Source organism: Bos taurus, chromosome 10, assembly GCF_002263795.3.
Source record: "Bos taurus isolate L1 Dominette 01449 registration number 42190680 breed Hereford chromosome 10, ARS-UCD2.0, whole genome shotgun sequence".
Lineage (NCBI taxonomy): Eukaryota > Metazoa > Chordata > Mammalia > Artiodactyla > Bovidae > Bos > Bos taurus.
Window position 1 is genome coordinate 57,708,329 of NC_037337.1, and position 20,815 is coordinate 57,729,143.

The 20,815-nt window shown below is 39.3% G+C and overlaps 1 protein-coding gene across 13 annotated transcripts in view; it reads left to right on the forward strand.

The window, feature by feature from the left end:
• The first annotated feature begins 14,005 nt into the window (after positions 1-14,005).
• The window catches only part of ATOSA (atos homolog A), an 85,566-nt gene continuing 78,756 nt past the window's right edge, over positions 14,006-20,815 (forward strand). For 7 of the 13 annotated variants that reach the window (XR_009496209.1, XR_009496210.1, XM_059890851.1 and 4 more), the window contains exons 1-2: positions 14,721-15,163; positions 15,543-15,659. Coding sequence is in view for 4 of the 13 variants with exons in the window: in XM_002690921.7 (XP_002690967.2) it covers positions 15,644-15,659 (16 nt within the window). In the remaining 9 variants the exon portion in view is untranslated. Of the gene's footprint in view, positions 14,220-14,289; positions 15,660-20,815 lie in introns of those variants that run through there. The other 6 variants (XM_059890849.1, XM_002690921.7, XM_005211875.4 and 3 more) reach the window with 6 other exon arrangements.

Consider the following 20,815-nt stretch of genomic DNA (forward strand, 5'->3'; position numbering starts at 1 on the left):
AATCGTTTGGTAGAATTCTCTCAAACTCTTCTGGGTCTGTTATCTTTTTTTTTAAGAAGTAGATCTTTGACTAACTTTTCTATTTCTTAGATTAAGGCAATGGCACCCCACTCCAGTACTCTTGCCTGGAGAATCCCATGGACGGAGGAGCCTGGTGGGCTGCCGTCTATGGGGTTGCACAGAGTCGAACACGACTGAAGCGGCTTAGCAGCAGCAGCAGCAGCAGACTAGTCAGTTTCTCTACCTACTCTTGATTCCATATTATAAGCTTATATTTTCTGTAAGATTATCTACTTCACATTGATTTTATAATTAATTATATAAAATTATATAAATAAAGTTTGTGCTAATTAAATTATCTTCTATAGATGTGGTTATGTCATCTCTAATTTCCAGCATTGTCTGTGTTCTCTGCTTCGAGAGCTACAGACCTTTAGATTGCAACCTATTGAATTGAAGACAACAAGAGATAATTTCCATAGTGTTACTATAGCAACCAGACTAAGTCTTACAGCAATTAGAAGTTCAAGGGCTTAGGGATTTGAGTATCTTGAAAGGGAAACATAAAAAAGTTTGAATGGTAAAATATAACTAAGAGCATTTCAATCCCTTGATGCTCCAAGTGAAATAGAGTCCAAGAAACTCTGAAGAGCTTAACGGTGATCCCCTCAACCCTCTACTCTCACTGGACCATCTTATCTGCACTGAGAAAGACATTCACTCTTAATTTTAGTCAGTCTAAGAAATACAGCATTAAAATTTTTTGCTTGACTATTGAGTTACCAGCAGGATGCATCAATGTCAATTCTTTGACATTTCAATTTCACCAAGTATCTGATTCCATCTTCTCCATTTTTCTTCAATCTAGTTTAATGAATCACCTATATCTTTATTTTCAGCCTTGTTATCTTGGGCAATCCATGCCATTAATTTTCAGTTTATCTTTTACTTAGGACGAAGAAAAATGTTCAGCCTTTCTACTTCAAGACTCACTTTCATTTATAGGTGACACATTACCACTGTTGCAAGATGCTGGCATATAAATGTCATCATTTTATTCCCTTTGATTTCTACGAGCCTCGTCTTACTACTATATTTCTGGCTCTACGCAGGGGCCAGGTTCTAATTAATAGCTTGTAGTTTTGTTAATCCTGATTTCTGTGGTTTGCTCTGTTTCTAATACAGTAAATCTTAGAAAGCTCTGAACTAAAAGTTACCCAGATACAAATGTAGGGTATCCTTAAACTATTAACATAAGTATTAATCCTATAACTTTATCAATATATTTGGAAAACTATAAATATTTAAAACAGAAGGAAAAAAAATGTAGACCACAAGCTTCTGAGACATATTAAGTTTAGGTTTGTCCATATAGTACACAGACAAACCTCTGTCCATGGAATTCTCCAGACAAGAGTACTGGAGTGAATTGCCATTCCCTTCTCCAGGGGATCTTCCCAACCCAGGGATAGAACCCGGGTCTCCTGCATTGCAGGCAGATTCTTTACCATATGAGCCACCAGAGTACATATTAAGACCCAAAGAGTCTACATATTCCAGTCTAGACCATAGCATCATACAGACAGGGGTCACGTCAATCTGTTTACTACCAAATTCCTAATGCTAGTACATGTCTGGCACATAGTAGTTAATCAGTACATACAGTTGACTGAATAATCAATTTATGTGTATAAGGACCCTAATTCAATAACGTATCTTAACATTGTCATACATGATTAAAAATGACAATGTAAAATTATGTTAGATGCTTTCAAGTTTCACGTATCAGAGATCTTCAGATCTTACATTTGTTATAGGGGTTTATTGGAAGGATTCATGGAACCATAAAATGAAGACCAAAAAAAAAAAAAATCTCAACAGGTATACAGCTGATTGACCATCATTTTGGACTGGTGGTACCTCTAGCAATCATGCTTTTTCAGAATTGGGTATCTGTTGCCCCCTTTCCCATTGTTCATCATTCAGGAGGCCTCTGTGTTTGCTCAGCTGCTACTAACTCTGCATGTCTGAGTGCATCGCTACCCTCCTACCACCACCGTCATAATGAATATGATTAGCCAACCACTAACCAATATAATAGGTCTAGTTCTCCAGCACTGAGCCACTTTGCAGGTCACTTGCCAACCTGTATAGGGTTGCCTTCAGGTGAGGTAATGATCCTAGGTTCAGTCATCTGTGGTGAAGGAGTAGAGTCACATGGTAAAAGAGGGGCCACTAGTGAGGCAGGTACCCTGAGGCACCTTGCATGACCTAGTACCACCTGTCTATTTAAAGCAGTCACCAGGGCCTGTTCTGTATCAACATCTAACAGTCCAAACAGCCATACAGTTTTATTTTATATTCATGTTGCCACATCTTCACTGTGCGGATTTCATTTACTAGTCAAGCCATTAATACCCAGTCATGTATCCTAGAATCATGATGGTGTATTCTGATGAATAGAAATGAACCATGATTTATTGAGAGAAAAATGTCATGTACATAGCACGCTGAAGAGAAATTCAATATATGGGAACTTATGAATAAGAGCTAGGGAGGGTTTTTTTTGGGGGGGGGCGCTTTTCATACATGACACTCCTATAAATCAGAAAACCTTGTTCTCAGAAAAACAATTTCTGTGAAATCTCTGCATGCTGACTTTTGCTGGTATACTTCATGAAATTATGGATAATGGTCTTTCTGGGATACAGCACAAATGATGTTGAATTCCCAAAACATGTGCCCATAGTAAATCTATCAGCTATTCTCAGAATTATGTCACATTGACCTGGTATAAAGTAGTGATCTGAGTCAAAGCACTGGCACTATGAATTTCCCAACTATGGGCTATTTTCTGAATAAACACTGAGTTCAGTTAGGCCCAGGCTACCACTGTCCATTTGTAAAAAGAGTTTCAAAATCGTTGCTTCTTGTCAGGATGACGTGATTGCTAAATCAAAAGAATATTTCTCAGTCCTTACCTTATTTAACTTCACAACAGCCAGCATTTCTGAACATCTTCTTCTATCTCATGATAGCTTCATCTCCTTCTATAGAGTAGCTGCCATTTGTACAGTGATGGTTTCTGAGTACTATACATCCAGATGAGACCCCATCCCCAAGTGTCAGGGCAGAAATTTCCTCTGCCTTCAAACTGTCGGTCTAGACAATAAAGGTCTTTCAAACACTATGTCTTGACTAAATACATTATACTCCTGTTTCCCACCCTTACCCTAGCCCTCAGAGGCCAATCTGATTTTTCCATGTGTTTCCTATCTATAAGTATATGGTGGTCTACCAACTATTCTGAATCGGGGTAGGATTGAATGGCAGAGGTGGGGTTGTCGCCCTCTTTCTTTGCCTACAACCAATCACCACTCAAATTCTACCAGTTCTATCAAATAGAATAGACCTAATAGACCTAATCGTCTCTCCAGTCTGGTCTCATCTACTGCATTCCCATTGCCATTGCCTTAGTTCAGGTTTGCGTGTTCTTGGGGTAGGAGCACTATAATAGCTTTTTTTGTCACCACCTTGATCTCCATCTTCCACTTTGTTGCTGAAACCATCTTTCTGAAACAATCTTATTACTGATTTATTAAAATCCTTTATAGTTTTCTGTAATCCACAAGATAAAACCCAAATTCATTGCTATGGCTGTATTGGTTTGCTAATGCCTCAATAATCTTGTGTCACAAACCACTCCAAACCTTAATGGCTTATAACAACAATTCATATTCATGGATATAGGGGTTGGCTGTGGTAGTTCTGCTCATCAAAACTGGGATGATCTGTGGATCACATGAGGTGGCTAAAGTTCCTTCCACTTGACTCTTCCAGGGACCAGCAGGTTAGCCTTGGTATCTGTTTTTTGTGGTAAAGACAGAGGCACAAGAACGCAAACAGCTAAGGCTGCTTAAGGTCTAACTAAAAACTATCATGTTACCCTCATTCTAATTGTCAAAGTCATGTGACTGAATCAGGATCTAGGAAATATATTTTGACCTATTACTGGGAGAGACTGTAAGTTACAAGGGAAAAGCATGAATACAGAGACGGATGAAGAACTGAAGCCAATGGGGAAAAAAGACGGGGGCTGTCTAATGTACCTATCACTTGCACTTAACTTCCTTGAATCTGACCTTCTAATATGACATCTTGAACAAAATATTTTCTATCATGCTTCAGTGACATGCTTGAATGACGTGCTTGAATGACATGCTAGGAACAGCTTCTCCCATCTCCACCCTACCCCATGTTGTTTTTCTGATGACCCCTTCATTCTCTAAAACATAGCTAACGTGTTGTTTCTCGTTCCTGAGTAACCCCTTCTCCTAGAAAGAAGCCATTTCCTTCTCTGTGCCACCTGTTTTCTTTATGCATGAACTTTTTTTCTATCAAATAAATTGCAATTACTTATTTACATTGCCACCTCCTTTTTTAGATTAATAAATCTTCTTGAGGTTAAGTATTTGCTTTTCTGTCTCTGTGTCTCTAGGGCCCAACAATGTATTTGGCATGCAAAGTTCAATGAATGCCGAATTGAATTAAAATTACATTAGACAGAAATGACATTTTGGAAATAAGACCAATTACATTGAGTTTCAAGTACAGAATTTTGCCTGTGCAATTTGGAATAAGAAGGCAGCTAATGTTCTGTTCTCTCTGAAGCATGGCAGTATGAAATTATTACGATATACACAGCAGGCAAAGAAAGGAATCACTTCTAGAATTCTTTTTATGCTGCACTGAGATTTGGGGTTCTGATAGAAGTAGCAGAAATCTGATTTTAAAAAATACTTTACAGATTGTTCTACCATGCTCTGTTACATGTGAACAATTTAGTTTCAATTATGAGTTTTCCTATTTGTGAAAAGGAGTTGGAGATTTTCTGCATTGTTTTTGTATAGTCTTACAAACCTTTTTTCTTTCTTAAAGCCTAATAACATAATAACCTAAGATTGCTTCTTTAAAACTTTTGAAGAATTAGACTCTGCTCAAGATTTTTTTTTCTGAAATATCTGATCACATACATTTTGAAACAAGAGGTCATTGCTGTTGTTTATATCTCTGTTCAAGTCAAATGGTATGGATTTTTTTTTTAACAATGAAAAGCACTATCATAGAATTCTCATTAAGATACCATGAACTGGTTTATTCTGATGAAAAGATTTAAAGGAACAGTAAGTTGATTTATAATAGACTTATACTAGCTCATGGAGAGAGTTTAATTGTGCATTGGAGTCCACCCATCACTGCTTCTGAAAATAGCTCACACTATTTGGGGGCAAGGTAGTTTTGTGTGATCCTTTAACAGGCATAAAGGGGAAAGTAATTTCTATGAAAACTCTACTAAATTCAATGTGTGTGTTTGGAAGGGTCATTCACTACTGCGTCTACTGTATCTAAGGTGTGCTCTCACCATTTTGTGGTATGTTCAAGTTTCATTAGGATGCATATAACTTTTTAAGTTTTGGCTGCACCCTGCCAACTTGCAGGATCTTATTTCCCTGACCAGGGATTGAGCTCGTGCCCTCAGCAGTGAAAGTGCTGAGTCCTAACCACTGAATCTCCAGGGAATCCCCACAGGATGCATAGAACTTTTGATAGGATAGAGTAAGCAGTAAGCTCCCTGAGCCCTAAATTTGACCTGCTAGAAGGCATCACTTGGTTGGGGAGCATAGCTGATTTTTAAATGCCTTTTGTATTATTGCTACTAAGCCACTAAGTCCTAGAGCAGTGTTGTCTAATAGAAGTACTATGTGAGCTATAGATGTAACTTTATATTTTTCAGTAGCCATATTTTAAAAAAAGTTTTTAAAGAAACCAAATCTATCTAAAGTAGGGTCATTTCAACACAGAATCAACATTTTTAGAGTATTAATATGTTTTGCATTCTTTTTATCATACTAAATCCTTGAAATCTGGTGTATATTTTAGGCTTACAGCACATTTCAATTTGAATGCTATATTTTCATTAGAAATAATTGATCTAATGCCTTGGTCACACTTTCCCTGTCCTACTCTGGCTCTTTCTTTTTCACACCACTACCCTGCGTGGTCCTCACTGATCTAGCAAACTTCTGCCCCCATGCCCAAGTTCAGACTGACTTCTTACAGCATCCCTCATCTCCTTCATCTGTTTTCTCACAAAGTCTGTATTTTTATTACAATAATCATCACATCACATTGTACTACAGCTTTTTAAAAATCTGTTGCATCCCAGTTGGAAGTAATCTCATTAAGAGCAGATTGTCATATTTATCTTTGTACCCTTGGTTCCTAGCAGGTGCTGAGCCTGAAAAAAAAGTCGATTGATTCATTTATGTGAAACGTGCAAGACAGGCAAATCCATTCAGACAGGAAGCCGACTTGTGGGTACCAGGGACTTGGAGGAGGGAAGATAAAGAGTGAGTGCTAAACAGTGGGTGAAGTGAAGTCACTCAGTCGTGTCCGACTCTTTTCGACCCCATGGACTGTAGCCTACCGGGCTCCTCTGACCATGGGATTTTCCAGGCAAGAATACTGGAGTGGGTTGCCATTTCCTTCTCCAGAGGATCTTCCCAACCCAGGGCTCGAACCCAGGTCTCCTGCAGTGTAGGCAGATGCTTTACCGTCTGAGCCACAAGAAACAGTGGGTACCAGGGTTTTTTTAGGGTGTTGGAAATGTTCTGGAACTAGACAATGATGATAGTTACACAATGCTGTGAATGAATGTTCTAAACGCCACTCACTAAACTGTGCACTTTAAAATGGTGAATTTTATGTTATGTGAATTTTGCTAGAATAAAAAAATATATATTTGTTGGGAAAAAAGAGAAATAATAGATCAATGTTTACATTTTCTACAATTTTCAGTTGGAAAAAGTAGATTCACATACTGAAGTTGTTCCAAACAGACTTTTCTAATAATGGAATGAATAACTAGTCATTCAATTTAAATTAATTGGGAAATTCAGTTTCTCAGTTTCACTAGTCACGTTACAAGTGCTCAACAGCCACATGTGACCAGTGGCCACTGTGTTGGCCAGAGCAATTCTAGAGAAAAATGATGGTCTCAGATCTTCAGTAATTACCTGAGGATTTGTGCCCAGCTGCTGTCCATCAACACAAGAAATAAAAAGGAATCAGAGGTCACAGTTCATCTCTACTCATAAAAAGATAAAAAGTATATAGTATGTGGTTTTATATCATAAATAAAACATGAGTTCAGAGAAAAGACAAATGGGTGTGTGTGAGTGTGAGCATTAGAAAGCATTGTGAGGTAAGACTTTGGGCCCTGGATGTCCACAAGGGTTTAGACAGGAATTGTTATTGTTGTTTAGTCACTAGAAGTTGTGTCCAACTCTTTCGCGACCTCATGGACTATAGCCTTCCAAGCTCCTTTGTCCACGGGATTGCCCAGGCAAGAATATTGGAGTGGGTTGCCATTTCCTTCTCCAGGCAATGATTGAACCCACATCTCCTGTATTGCAGGTGGCTTCTTTACTGCTGAGCCACCTGTGATGCCCAGAAAGAATTTAGGAAGGGACATTATGTGGGGAAAATGGCAAAAGTTTGGTGGTGAAGATACAGGGTTTACATGGAAAACGAAACTATATGGGACCAGTACTAGGTGGTGCTTAAGAACTTAAGCCCCATAATCACGCTCCTTCACTGTGAATCCTGGCTCTGAGATTTCCTAATTAATTGAACATGATCATGTTATTTAACTTGCCTTTTCCTGTTTATTTGATCATAAAATAGGGCTACAGTTAGAACTGGACATGGAACAACAGACTGGTTCCAAATACGAAAAGGAGTACGTCAAGGCTGTATATTGTCACCCTGCTTATTTAACTTATATGCAGAGCACATCATGAGAAACGCTGGGCTGGAGGAAGCACAAGCTGGAATCAAGATTGCTGGGAGAAATATCAATAACCTCAGACATGCAGATGACACCACCCTTATGGCAGAAAATGAAGAACTAAAGAGCCTCTTGATGAAAGTGAAAGAGGAGAGTGAAAAAGTTGGCTTAAAGCTCAACATTCAGAAAACTAATGGCAAACAAATCATGGCATCTGGTCCCATCACTTCATGGCAAATAGATGAGGAAACAGTGGAAACAGTGTCAGACTTTATTTTTCTGGGCTCCAAAATCACTGTAGATGGTGATTGCAGCAATGAAATTAAAAGACACATGCTGCTTGGAAGGAAAGTTATGACCAACCTAGACAGCATATTCAAAAGCAGAGACATTACTTTGCCAACAAAGGTCCATCTAGTCAAGGCTATGGTTTTTCCAGTAGTCATGTATGGATGTGAGAGTTGGACTATAAGGAAAACTGAGTGCCAAAGAATTGATGCTTTTGAACTGTGGTGTTGGAGAAGACTCTGAAGTCCCTTGGACTGCAAGGAGATCCAAGCAGTCCATCCTAAAGGAGATCAGTCCTGAGTGTTCATTGGAAGGACTGATGTTGAGGCTGAAACTCCAATACTTTGGCCACCTGATGTGAAGAACTGACTCATTTGCAAAGACCTTGATGCTGGGAAAGATTGAGGGCAGGAGGAGAAGGGGACGACAGAGGATGAGATGGTTGGATGGCATCACTGACTTGATGGACATGGGTTTGGGTGGACTCCGGGAGTTGGTGATGGACAGGGAGGCCTGGCGTGCTGCAGTTCATGGGGTCACAAAGAGTCAGACACGATTGAGCGACTGAACTGACTGATACTGAATAATACTTCATAGGGACTTTGTGAGGACTAATGAACTAATACCTATAAAGCATTCAGTGTAGTGCCTACTGCTTAAGTGCTCAAAATACATTAGCTGCTGTTATTAACTAAGTGTGACTATTTGCTCTTTGGAATTTACATAAAACAAGCCAGAGCCATTCTCTTTAGAACTTATCTCTTACAGCATTGAGCTTACGTTTACATAAACCAATTTATATTCCAAATATGAAACCATTCTCAATGTTACTGAGTCTCAGTTTCCCCATTTGAAAATTTTGGAATAATTTAACCTACTTTGTAAAGTTGTAATGGAAATTAAATGAGCCCATTTAGGAAGCAGGCTTCTTCTACCTATTAACTACAGCCTTGGGAAACATACTCACCTCAGAGCCCCAGTTTTCTAATCTAAATGATAATATCACCCTCTCAGGATCAAATTTATAATATATGTGAAGTGCTGAGCACAATTACTGTCACAAAATGTGCAATTATTTTTAACTTTTGAAAAAATCTTAAGTCTTGATGGCTCAGAGACCTCTAGCAGCTCAGCAAACCTTCAGATTAAAGGTTTCCATGACTTCAAGTTTAGAGGCTTTCATATCTCTAAGAAGTACAGTCACTTCTGCAGGCAGGAACCAGAAAGAGTCATTTTTCACTTCCTTATACCTGTGGTTAAAGAAGGTGGACAAACAGGAGTCTCAAAAAAGGACAAATCAGCCAACTCATTTAAAAGAAGGTGGAGAACTGTTTACATGAACGGATACCTTAGCAATGACTCTGTGATCCTTCTCCCTTAGGAAGAAATGAACTGTAATAAATATGAGTGAACAATTGAAAACAATTTAGAAATGGAAAAAATAGCTTGCCTTTCCTCTTGTTGCTTCAAGAACTAAAAGTACACAGTTTGATGTTTTTTCACTTACCTTAGAAGATGTATCTATACATTTTAATTAATTATACTAGTCTTTATTTCTACAATATGGTGAAACAGATCTACCAATCACCATATTTAAAACAGTCTATTTTCATGTGATGATTCTCAATCACTTATTCATGATCATAAAGTTGTTCTTTTGTGACACTGAAGAGATTTTCTTCACATTTTCAACTTATTTACTCTAATTTTTACATAATTAAAGATCCCCATGATTCCGTGACCATTCGGAACCTGAAAGCCTTAGAAAGCTTGCAGTATCAGCAGTGCAACTTACAGGCCAAGAAAAAATTATGGCAAGATTCTTTGCTGGGGGCTTCCCTGGTGGCTTAGCGGTAAAGAATCCACCTGTCAATGCAAGAGATGTGGGTTCAATCTCAGGGTTGGGAAGATCCCCTGGAGAAGGAAATGGCAACCCACTCCAGTATTCTTGCCTGGGGAAATCCCAGGGACAGAGGAGCCTGGCAGGCTACAGTCCATTGGGTCACAAAAGGGTCGGACATGACTTAGCAACTAAACAATAAACTCTTCGCTGGAGTTCTATATTAGTTTCTTGGGCCACAGTAAATAAATACAACAAGATTGAATGACTTAACACAGCAGAGATTTATTCTCTCAGAGTTCTGAAGATGAAAAGGACAAAAGCAAGATACTTTCAGGCACATGCTCCCTCTGAAGTCTCGGAGAAGAATCCTTCCTTGCTTCTTACTGGATTCTGGTGGCTCGTGGCGATCTTCTGCATTCTTTGGCTTGCAGCTACATCATTTCAATCTCTGTTGCCTGGCCACAGGGCCATCTTCCTTGAGTATCCTGTCTTCAAATAACTCTCACTTTATAAAGACACTTAAAATTGGATTTAGGGCACACCTCACTCCAGCATGACTTCATCTTAACTTGATTACATCTGCAAAGACCCTAATTCCAATTAAGGTCACATTCACAGGTATCAGGGATAGGACATCAGCATATTATTTTGGAAGACACAACTCAACCCACAACAAGATCCTACTATTATAAGACAACACCAAAAGTACAATGAAAACATATCCTTCATGTATAAAGTTTGTGCCACCCACTGATTTCCCAGCTCTCTAGCTTTATCCCTAGGGAGTAAAATGCCAACTGGTATTACAAGTACAGTTTGTGGGCATGTACAAGAAAACTTTATCGTGAATACAAAAGTTAACATGTATTGAGGTCCTGCTCTGGGCCAGGTCCTTTACTTGGTGTTAGAGATATAAGAAGAAAAAGGTAACCAGTCCCTGCATTTGTGGAGCTCATTCTGTTAGCCTGGACTGGTTCCATGACCTTGGTAACAGTAACAGCTTTGCACTAATAAAGTGAGTAAACCAGTTATCCTCATCACTTTAGTCAGTAAAAGACCTCCATTAAATACATAGTTTTGTTATACTGTGCCCATTTCAGCAAAACCTATCAAAGTTGAAGGGATTACCTCCTTGCTGAAGATAAGCTAGCTTTTTTGAAGTTAATTACTCAAGTCTTTGCGACCCCATGGACTGTAGCCATCCAGGCTCCTCCATTCATGGAATTTTCCAGGCAAGAATACTGGTGTGGGTTGCCATTTCTTTGTCCAAGGGATCTTCCCGACCCAGGGATCGAACCCCGGTCTTTACTGTCTGAGCCACCTCAGAGTCTTCCTGGAATGCAGGAGACCTGGGTTCAGTCCCTGGGTGGGGAAGATCCCTTGGAGAAAGAAATGGCAATCCACTCCAGTATTCTTGCCTGGAAAATCCCATGGATGGAGGAGCCTGGCCGCCTACAGTCCATGGGGTCGCAAAGAGTTGGACACAACTGAGTGACTTCACTTTTTTTTTTTTTGCAACACTAAGGGGGAAAAAATGGAGAGTAAATCAGATAGAAAAGGGGGAAGGTTCCTGCCAGCTGTTTTGACTTGCTTCACCCACCTTCACCCCTCACCAAGCAGGAAACAGAGATGTTTGTTTTGCTTGGGTGCTCCAAGGTGCAAACACACTTTATCACCAACACTTAAGAGTTGCCATGGTAGGTAGGTCATTATTTCCAACCATTCTGCAAATGTTTTAAACAATTATAGAATTATTTTGGAATTATAAAGAGATTATTTACTGCCTGAGTCCAAATACCTCACTTTTATAGGTTAAGGGAGGCTGTAGAATGTGACCTGACCTAGACCATGCAACTGCAGTAGTCAATACTGTTAAGCTCCATGAGAGTAATGACCCTGTTTTTGGTGACTTTAGTGTTCTCAGAGACTAGCATATGCCTAGCAGATAGTGAGTGTTCTATAAAGGAGAGTTGAATGAATGAAAAAATAATTTGAAAAATAAATTAATGAGTCAAAAATATATTTCTTTAAAAATACTTTTTCCAGTGCCATAATTAATTCCAAGTTTTCAACAAATTTAAGATTCTCAATCAAAAGTTTCAAGGTAAAAAGATTCAAGTCTAACAAATGCTCAGACATTATCATTTATCCATGTGCTGTAAAACTTAATCGTTTAAAAGATAATTATTTTGTTTTCCAGATTATCCAATACTCTCAGCCTCCACTCCTTTTTTTCCTAGCCTTTATACCTCTTGCAAATTTGGCAGAGGAAGAGGAGCTGAATCACAGATCTTGCTGCCTGTTCACCCAGTAAGCCTTTACAATAGCTGTTAGCTAGTCCCAGCTGTTGTGCTAAATTTAGGATTTTGGATTATCTTTAACTGTCCTTTCTGTCTCCCTTTACCAAGGTTAACTGAGAATTGATGTTAGAACAAATAAAACTTCAGTTCACACAAGAAACTACATAATATGGTATTCAATAATATCTAAGTCAAATCCACTGGGAGTTAACATTTGTAGCTATTACATTGATTAACAAACTGTTGGCATTTGTCAGAAGTTTCATCTTCAAGATGCTAGAACATGCATATTACCCTCTTGAATGCTCTGTCCAGTTTTGACTAGTTACAATCTTAGAGTTAGGGTTTTTAAATGCAGTTGCATACATAATTCTACTGTACATATGAAAACATCCAGAAAATATTATTTTTTCATAATAAAAATATATGCATTTGATTGATTTGAGGCAAAAAAAATGTAATCCCAATTGTAATTTACAAAAACTTCTGAGGTAGAAGTAAACAATCCTCACTGTAAAACTTCGGAAACCTCAGAAGAATACAAAGACTAATGGAAATCACCTTTAGACCCATCCTAGTAATTTCTTGTTGTGATTCTTTTTTTTTTAATGATAATTTAGTTTACTTCTGAATATTTTAAATATAATGAAAACAAATACAACAGTTTCGTTTTCAAAACTCTCTTGAGTTATCAACTATTAAAAGATAGGGGTTTGTAAAAAAAAAACACACACACAGTGGTTTATTGAATACTTACAACGTTTACACCTTCAATATTAATTCCACTTAATTTTAGAGGACAGAAGTGCACAAAACAAAAAGCTGTTGGAAACATCTTCAAAGTGGGAACCACATCAGATGGAACTGTGGCGCTAGACACTTACCCCCAAAATACATGATGGTGGTGGTGGTGTAGTCGCTAAGTCGTGTCCGGCTCTTTTGCTACCCCATGGACTGTAGCCCGCCAGGCTCCTCTGTTCATGGGATTTCCCAGGCAAGAATACTGGAGTGGATTGCTATTTCCTTCTCATCCCATTGTGATTCTTGTATGCAAAATTGTTTCTTTTTTAAAAAAAGAGTTTTTATACTGAAACCAAGAGGACTGTAAATTTTGTACTTTGTCTCTATTTTAAGCTCACAACCCCATATGTACTTTGTCTATAAACTGAGTAACTAATAGCTTCAGTCCTTGCTAGGGTTGCTTTTTTTAATTACAGCAGATCCTTGTCATCTGTTTGTGTTGAAATGATGACACAACATCGCAACATGAAATGTCATCATGTCACATTGTTATAGCACAACAACAAAATTACAGCTCCCCAACAATAACACGGTGTCAAAAGTGTCCTCTTGCCATGAGTCAGTGTTTCAGAGATTATAAAAATTATTTTTAGCACAGCAAGTGCCTCGGGAGCTTGGGTTCTGAATCCTACTAAAATCCCTAGTGATGTGAAAAAAAAAAATTTAGGGTGAGGAGGGCTGTTCTTAAACTCCCCAGTCCCTGAAGCGTATGGAGGCCCACGCTCTTGTCCCGGCCACAATTAGATCCAGCTTCCACTGTGCACTGCAAGCCACTCGGGGATGGGTCACAACTCTGCGCCAGTATCCCGTGTGGAGGAGGTGGAGGAGGAGACTATAATTATCCTCCACGTCTCGGGCAGGCCCTCGGATGACATCTCCTCGGTTACTCTGTGCTCTAATAGCGCAGCTCTGGTTCCTGGTCCCAGACGCGCTTCAGCCAGCTCGAGGGGCAGACAGGAGGCGAGCGCAGCCGATGCGCCTGGCGCCTCGCGGGCCTTCGGGGCTCCGCCAGCCCCTCGCAACCCGCCGCACCTGCAAGGAAACCCAGGCCCCCAGGCTAGCGCCCCTGGGCGCGCCGGGCGTTGTCATAACAACCGGGAGCCAGCTGCTGAGGCCGCCGGGGAGGAAGTGACGAGCGGTGGGTTGGCTGTTGTTGGGACACGTGACCCGGGCAGTGTTTTGACAGGGCAAACAGCAGAGAAAGAACTGGGCGAGCGAGGGGGCCGGGGAGCTGGGGCGCCAGAGCTAGAGACAGCGGGCGGGCGAGGAGCTGGCAGAGGCGCGGGGCGAGCGGGCTGGCCAGGTCGACAGGCGGCCAAAGCCCGAGGGCCGCGGGGCTCGGGTGCGAGTCAGGCAGAACGAGGGGCTGAGCGTCGGGAGCGGAGCGAGGCGGCGGCCAAGGCGGGGGTGGATGGCCACAGGGGCGCCGGGGAGCCGCGTCGGGCTTGTCGTCTCGGGCCCCCATGGTCCTCTAGCGCAGCCTCGGGGGCCGCTGCGCGCCACACTCCGCTTTTGCCGGCCCTGCGCCTCTCGGAGCCTCACGTCTGAGGTGGGAGTGTGATGTGAGCCGCTGGGCGAACGGCGGAGAGAGAAGTGCCAGGAGGAGGAGGTATTGGGACGGGAGGCGAGAGAGAGAGTTAGTCAGCAGAGGTCGGCCGAGGGAGCCATGAAAACAACTCTCCGGCTGAGAGAGGGGCCGGCGCGGCGCTGCGGACGGCGGGACTGAAGGAAATCCGGGGCCGCGGCGGGACGGAAGGGGCCCTCACCGGCAGGCTGCACCGAGCAGGGGCGATCGCCCGGCTGTAAACACCTTCCCGGGACGACCCTCAGGCCCGGCCTCTCAGGGCCAGGGGTGTTGCAGGGGCGACCCGGGGCAGCACAGTACAGTTCTTTTGGGACTGGGGGCTGGGCGCGAGGAGATGTCTCGCGTTTCTTTCTGACCCTCTCATTGTGTAAACTTGGCCGCGGTTGAGGCAGGAAGACTAGCCAGAGGGTAATTACACAGGTGAGGCCTTGCGGGGCGGGCAGAGCGTCGGCGAGGCGTTTGGGGTCTTGAAGAGTTTCCTGCGCCCAAGTCATCAGGTCCGAGCATATCTATACCAGTCACTGCGGAGGTGCCACTATTCCCAGAGGCGTTTTTTACAAAGGGGTTAGTTAGCTTGAGTTGCTTGATTTCCCCCCCTCCCCTCCCCCGCCTGTACATTCAAGTTATAAATAGATCTTCCTTTTGGTTTGGAGACGTGTCAAAGAAGGACACTTTGGCCTGGAGAGCACAGGGGCGGGGAAGAAGGGTGCTTGGTCCGGAGTCGATGGGGGAGGCGGTGTAGAGTTTTGCTTTTTTCAGACCTGCGGATGGTGCTGTCACCGCTCTTAGTGCCAGAAGAGGCCTGTTAGCAGTAGTTTTCTTGCAAGATCGAGTGTTAGGGCAGGACCAGATTAATTTTATTTTGACCTCTTTTAGCCTTTTGAAAACGAAACAGTAGCTGCAAAATCAGCGGCGAGCCTGTTGAAGAGAACCCACACGTGTATTTCACAGCACCTTGGGTGGATATCGACGTGAAAATGAAGCCAGACCGAGGTACATAATTTAAGTAGGATTTCTTTTTTCTTGTGCCCCATTTTAGAAAGGTTAACCTAATTCTGCGGCAGGATCAACTGAATTACATATGATTATTTCTGTTACAGATTTCCAGCTGGTAAGGTAGAGAAGGGCACGGGGAAGAGTTCGGAACTAGATGGGAGAAGACATTCTTCAAAAGTGTCTTCAGAATGTTAGTTTCAAGAGATACTAAAAGTGAAATTTTCAATAATAGCATTTTTATCTGGAGTCACAAAATTTGATACCATTCGAGAGTTACACATTTTTAGGTAAAGTCAGTCTAACTTCAGTTTTAAAAAAGTTTACAAGTTTCCTCAGTTTGAGAATTTGAACTTGATAAACAGAAAATTTAAGATTGTTTGAGTTAACAGATATTATTTGTCATTGCTGATTTTTATGCTTTAAGCAAACTCTCAAAGTTTGAACAAATCCCTGGAGTACTTTGCAGTATATCAGTATATGGACAGGGCTACTGAAATCCCTATAATAAGTACTGTAAATGTGCCATTTTCTTTCTAAACCTGTATTTTCAGGACTTCTGGGAATAATGTATACACTGTGTTTTTCAAGCACTTCAAAGGAATTGAAAAACCCATTTATCAGTCTGCTTTAGATTCATAGCAAGGACCAACTTTAGAAGACTTTAATACAGTGGTAGTTAGGAGTTTCAGTAATATGGGAATTTGGTTCTAAGGAATATTATAAGAAGAGGATTAATGTAATTGGTAAGGAGTTGGACTAGATGACAGAGTCCCTTCCAAATGTGAGACTTTTGGATTGGAAATGTTAATTTATCCTTATGAATTAGATGCTCATTTAAAAAAAAAGATATAGGAAATTCCCTGGTGATCCAGTGGGTCGGATTATGTGCTTGCACTGTAGGAGGCACAGGTTTGATCCTTAATAGGGAACTAAGATCCCACAGGCAGCACAGTGTGGCAGTAAATAAGTAAATAAATAAGACAGGAAAAAAAAAAACACATAATAATTTTTAAAAATAAAATTATTTGAAAAGATACGTGTTAAACTGGTTATTTTTTCCACATATTATTTTCAAAGTGGATTAGAAAGTCAAATTCTCTTTTCTACGCAAATATGTCTTTGGTGATATTTTCTTAAAATGCACTAGAAAGAAGTGGAGAAAGCCATACTTAATTTAGAGGTTTAAATTAGTTTTTAAGTGTTTCAGTGTTTGGTTGATTCTTAAAATCAGCTTTGTATGTTTTAAGTATTAGCAACTATATTGCTACTAATCAGGTTGCTTATGTAGATTGCCAAGTTTAGACTTTTAGATTACATTAGTGACTTTGGAAAGCTGGCACCAAGGTCAGTAATTGCATCTCAGAATAAACAAATAAAATCAAAGTCATTGTTTCAAAGTTACTTTAAATACGTACACAAAATCTCTATTTTAGCCAAAACTAGTACTAAGCATGATAAAATGTTATCTATTAATGTAGATTACTAGAAAAAGTAAATACATTTATGCATCAAGATTCCTAAAGAAGTGACTTTTTTTCTCATTAAAATTGTGTCTTTCTTTAACATTATGATGCAAAAATGAGGGAATCGAAAGTTTGGTACTGAGACTATATTTTATGAGTCTTTAGGCCCATGGCTTTCTTTTGACCATGATCTAGAGTAAGTAATATCTTTGACTTTGCAAATAGTACAGAAATACTGAAATAAACTTTTCAGAAAACATACTTACTACGTGCATTGTGGTTTTGTATTTTTCTCTTCTATTTCAGTTTTTAAAAATTGCTTGCATAACCCATTGAATTGATTTCTTGATCTGTAGTTGGCAAGGGACAGTTATGGGAGAGCTAGACAACAGTAATACTTCACTTTTTCTACATTGGTGTCTAAGAAACTAGTCTGTATGAGTTTGTTTTCTGGATGACTGAAACTTCACTCTTTAAATGCCAAAATATTTTCTGTTGTACTCATAATATGTGGACAAAGATTTTTTTTTTTTTGCCTCTAATTTAAACCCCTTCAGCCTGTTTACTTTAATATCTGATTTTTGAATTCCCATGCTGTCAATTGTCTTTGTTGTCAATATGCTTATTCTTGCATTTAATATCTGTGGTTAAAAAACTAGATAACCATACTTAGCACTGAGTTCTCTAAAAAATGAGAGTAAATAGGGGAATCTTCAGATATTCATTCAGAAACTGAGAATGTATATGAATTCTAGTGTCGAAAGTCTGAGATATTTGCTGAGTGGGATACAAATGTGCCTCGGTTTCTAAATAAGTACAAAAAGAGTCTCTTATCCTACACAGTTGCATGTGGTAGTCGGTTGGATAATCTAAAAAGTTAAAGTGAGGAATCAGAAAAAAATAATGCCTTAATTATTTTGCCTGTCTTTTGATGTAGGCTAGAAGGCCCTTCTTTAGAAATGGGAGTGGCAGAGAATGGAGCCTGTTTAATCAGTTAGATGTGATCTTTCTTATGTAAACCACACCAAAAATGTAAACCTAAAGATTTCTACTTTTGATTTCTTTAAAGTGGAATAAGACTTTGTAAACAAATCAAAGGGTGGAATATTTTACATTTAAAAAATGTAAAATTCTTTTTTAATGTTTAGTACAATTTTATAGATATCTATGTATACCAAGAATTATAAAGATATTTGTGTAGTCAACAGGAGTGTGCTTTGGGGGAAGAAGGAATATATATTCATCAAAATTATGTTCATCAAAATATTCTATTTCCAAAGCAGTCAACACGGTTTTCACAGAAATAACCTTTTGTTTGCACTCAAATAAGTTCATTACTATTGAGTGGCATAAGCAAGTTTGGGACTAAACTCCAAATATTAGCCATTAGTTAAGCACACAACTCAACTAGCAGAAGTAGAAGTGCACAGGAAACTGGAAGTACTTTACTAGCTGCTAGTATCTGTCAGTTTACTTTATGGAGGAAATGGAAAGCACTGGACAATATGGCTAGTTGATTAAGTGAAAATAAGAGAATTTCTACTGTACTTTCAGATAACTAAGATGTTACTGTACAATGGCAATGTTTTACAGTAGTCAATAGAATTTTATTACAGTCTGAGGTAAATCTTTTTTTCTCTTTTTTCTTTTTTTAAGATTTTTAAGCAGTTATATAACATTACTTGCACAATGCTGCCAGAGATGAGTCTTTGATGTTATCATTGGCACAGGTTTTGGAATCAGACTTTTTCTATTTGTATCCTTGTTCCATTACTTCCTAGCTCTGTAATCTTCATTTAATTACTTAATTTCTGAGAGTTTCAGGTTCCTTTTGCTAGAAAGAAATATGACACTGGTTGGCACATAGTAGTTTTTAAATACATGATAATTATGTTAAGATATTACAGATGCTTATATGTTCAGTTATAAAATATGTTCAAAAAAGGTAAAGAACTAGTCAAATGTGCAATAGCCTAGTAGTACCTTGTTTTGTTTCACATTCATAGCCTGAAACCTGCTAAGGCTCTAGCAGATTTAATAGGCTTTTAATGTATAGGTATCTGAGAATATATAAAAGCTACAAAAGAATGCTTGATATATGTGGAATTTATTTCTCTGTCTTTTGTTACTACAAGTATAAATATGTTAATTTCTATGTGTAGAGGGTGGCATGGGTGGACCAAGCTTCCTAGGAATACCTGTTTAAATGGTGTTAAATTCTGACTAGAGCTGGGCAGTTGGAGAGGTTAAATGATGTTATTTCACCTTGTACTCAAGGATGTTAAGTTTGGATCCGATCCTAGTTAGATATTGAATGTTCAGTGTTTCAAGAGATGTCTAAAGTATGGTTTTTGCACAGATGTAATTAAAGCACTTTACATTTTTAACATTTAATATTTATGTTATAAATATGTGGTATTTATAATTTTGTATATTTTGAATGCATGGTATGTTTTTTCCTATAAAAATGTATTTCAAAATAATATAAGCTTATGTTTTGATTTCAAAGCCCCAAAGGTTTCAGAATTCCTAAATTCATGGTATTGTATAACAGTTTAAGTAGAATCAAAATCTTTTTAATTTAAAAGATAAATGTCAATTTTGCTGTGCTTTATGCTTTGTTGGTCTTTTCTGGTGGCTCAGTGATAAACAATCCATTTGCAAGGCAGGAGCTACCAGAGATGCGGGTTTGATCCCTGGGTGGGGAAGATCCCCTGGAGGAGGGAATGGCAACCCACTCCAGTATTCTTGCCTGGAGAATCCCCCTGGACAGGGGGAGCCTGGCAGGCTACAGTCCATAGGGTCACAAAGAGTTGGACATGACTGAAGCGACTTAGTATGCATGCACACTTGCTTTGGTTAGAGTTTCTTCATCAGATATTTCCAAGAAAGTTGTCTGAACTTATCAACTGTTATGAAAGGTTAAGGCCTATAATATCTAGGTAATCATTAAAACTTTAATAATTTAAACATACTGTGTTTCAATTCATGAGTCATTCATTTATGAGTATTAAGTGAAAACTATTAATGCAAAACCTGTTGCACAAATAAAATACCAAGCAATTGATTTTTTTTTTTGAGGTTTAAACTGAGAGGAAAGCTTAATTTTTTTCCCCCTCTGCTGTAAATTGAATATTTGTGTGCCCATAAAATCCACAGATTGAAATCCTTAGCTCCAGGATGATGGTACTAAGAGGTAGGGGCCTTTGGTAGATGATTAGGTCATGAGGGTGAAGACTTCTTGAATGGTGTTAGTGCCCTCATAAAAGAGACCCAGGAAAGTACCCTCACCACTTCCACCATTTTAGGTTATAATGAAAAGACAAATACCTAGTGAGAAAGCTGATCCTCACCAGGTACCCATATCTGCTAGTGCCTTGATCTTGGATGTTCCAGCCTCCATAACTGTGAGAAATAAATTTCTGCTGTTTATAAGTTACCTAGTTATGGTATTTTGTTATTGCAGACTAAATGGACTGAGACACCCCCTTTTTGATTATATTACAAATTTAGGGTTTAGCGTTAGTATTGCAGTGGCTTATGAACTTACCTAGAGTATATGCAAATCATTTTAATCTCAAACATTTCTTCCTGGGCAACTGAAATGGGGAAAGAAATGGTAAGGACTAGAAAAAAATAGCATGGGAGGTAGATGAGTTTCTAACTTGCTAATAGTTCATTGTTAGCCAA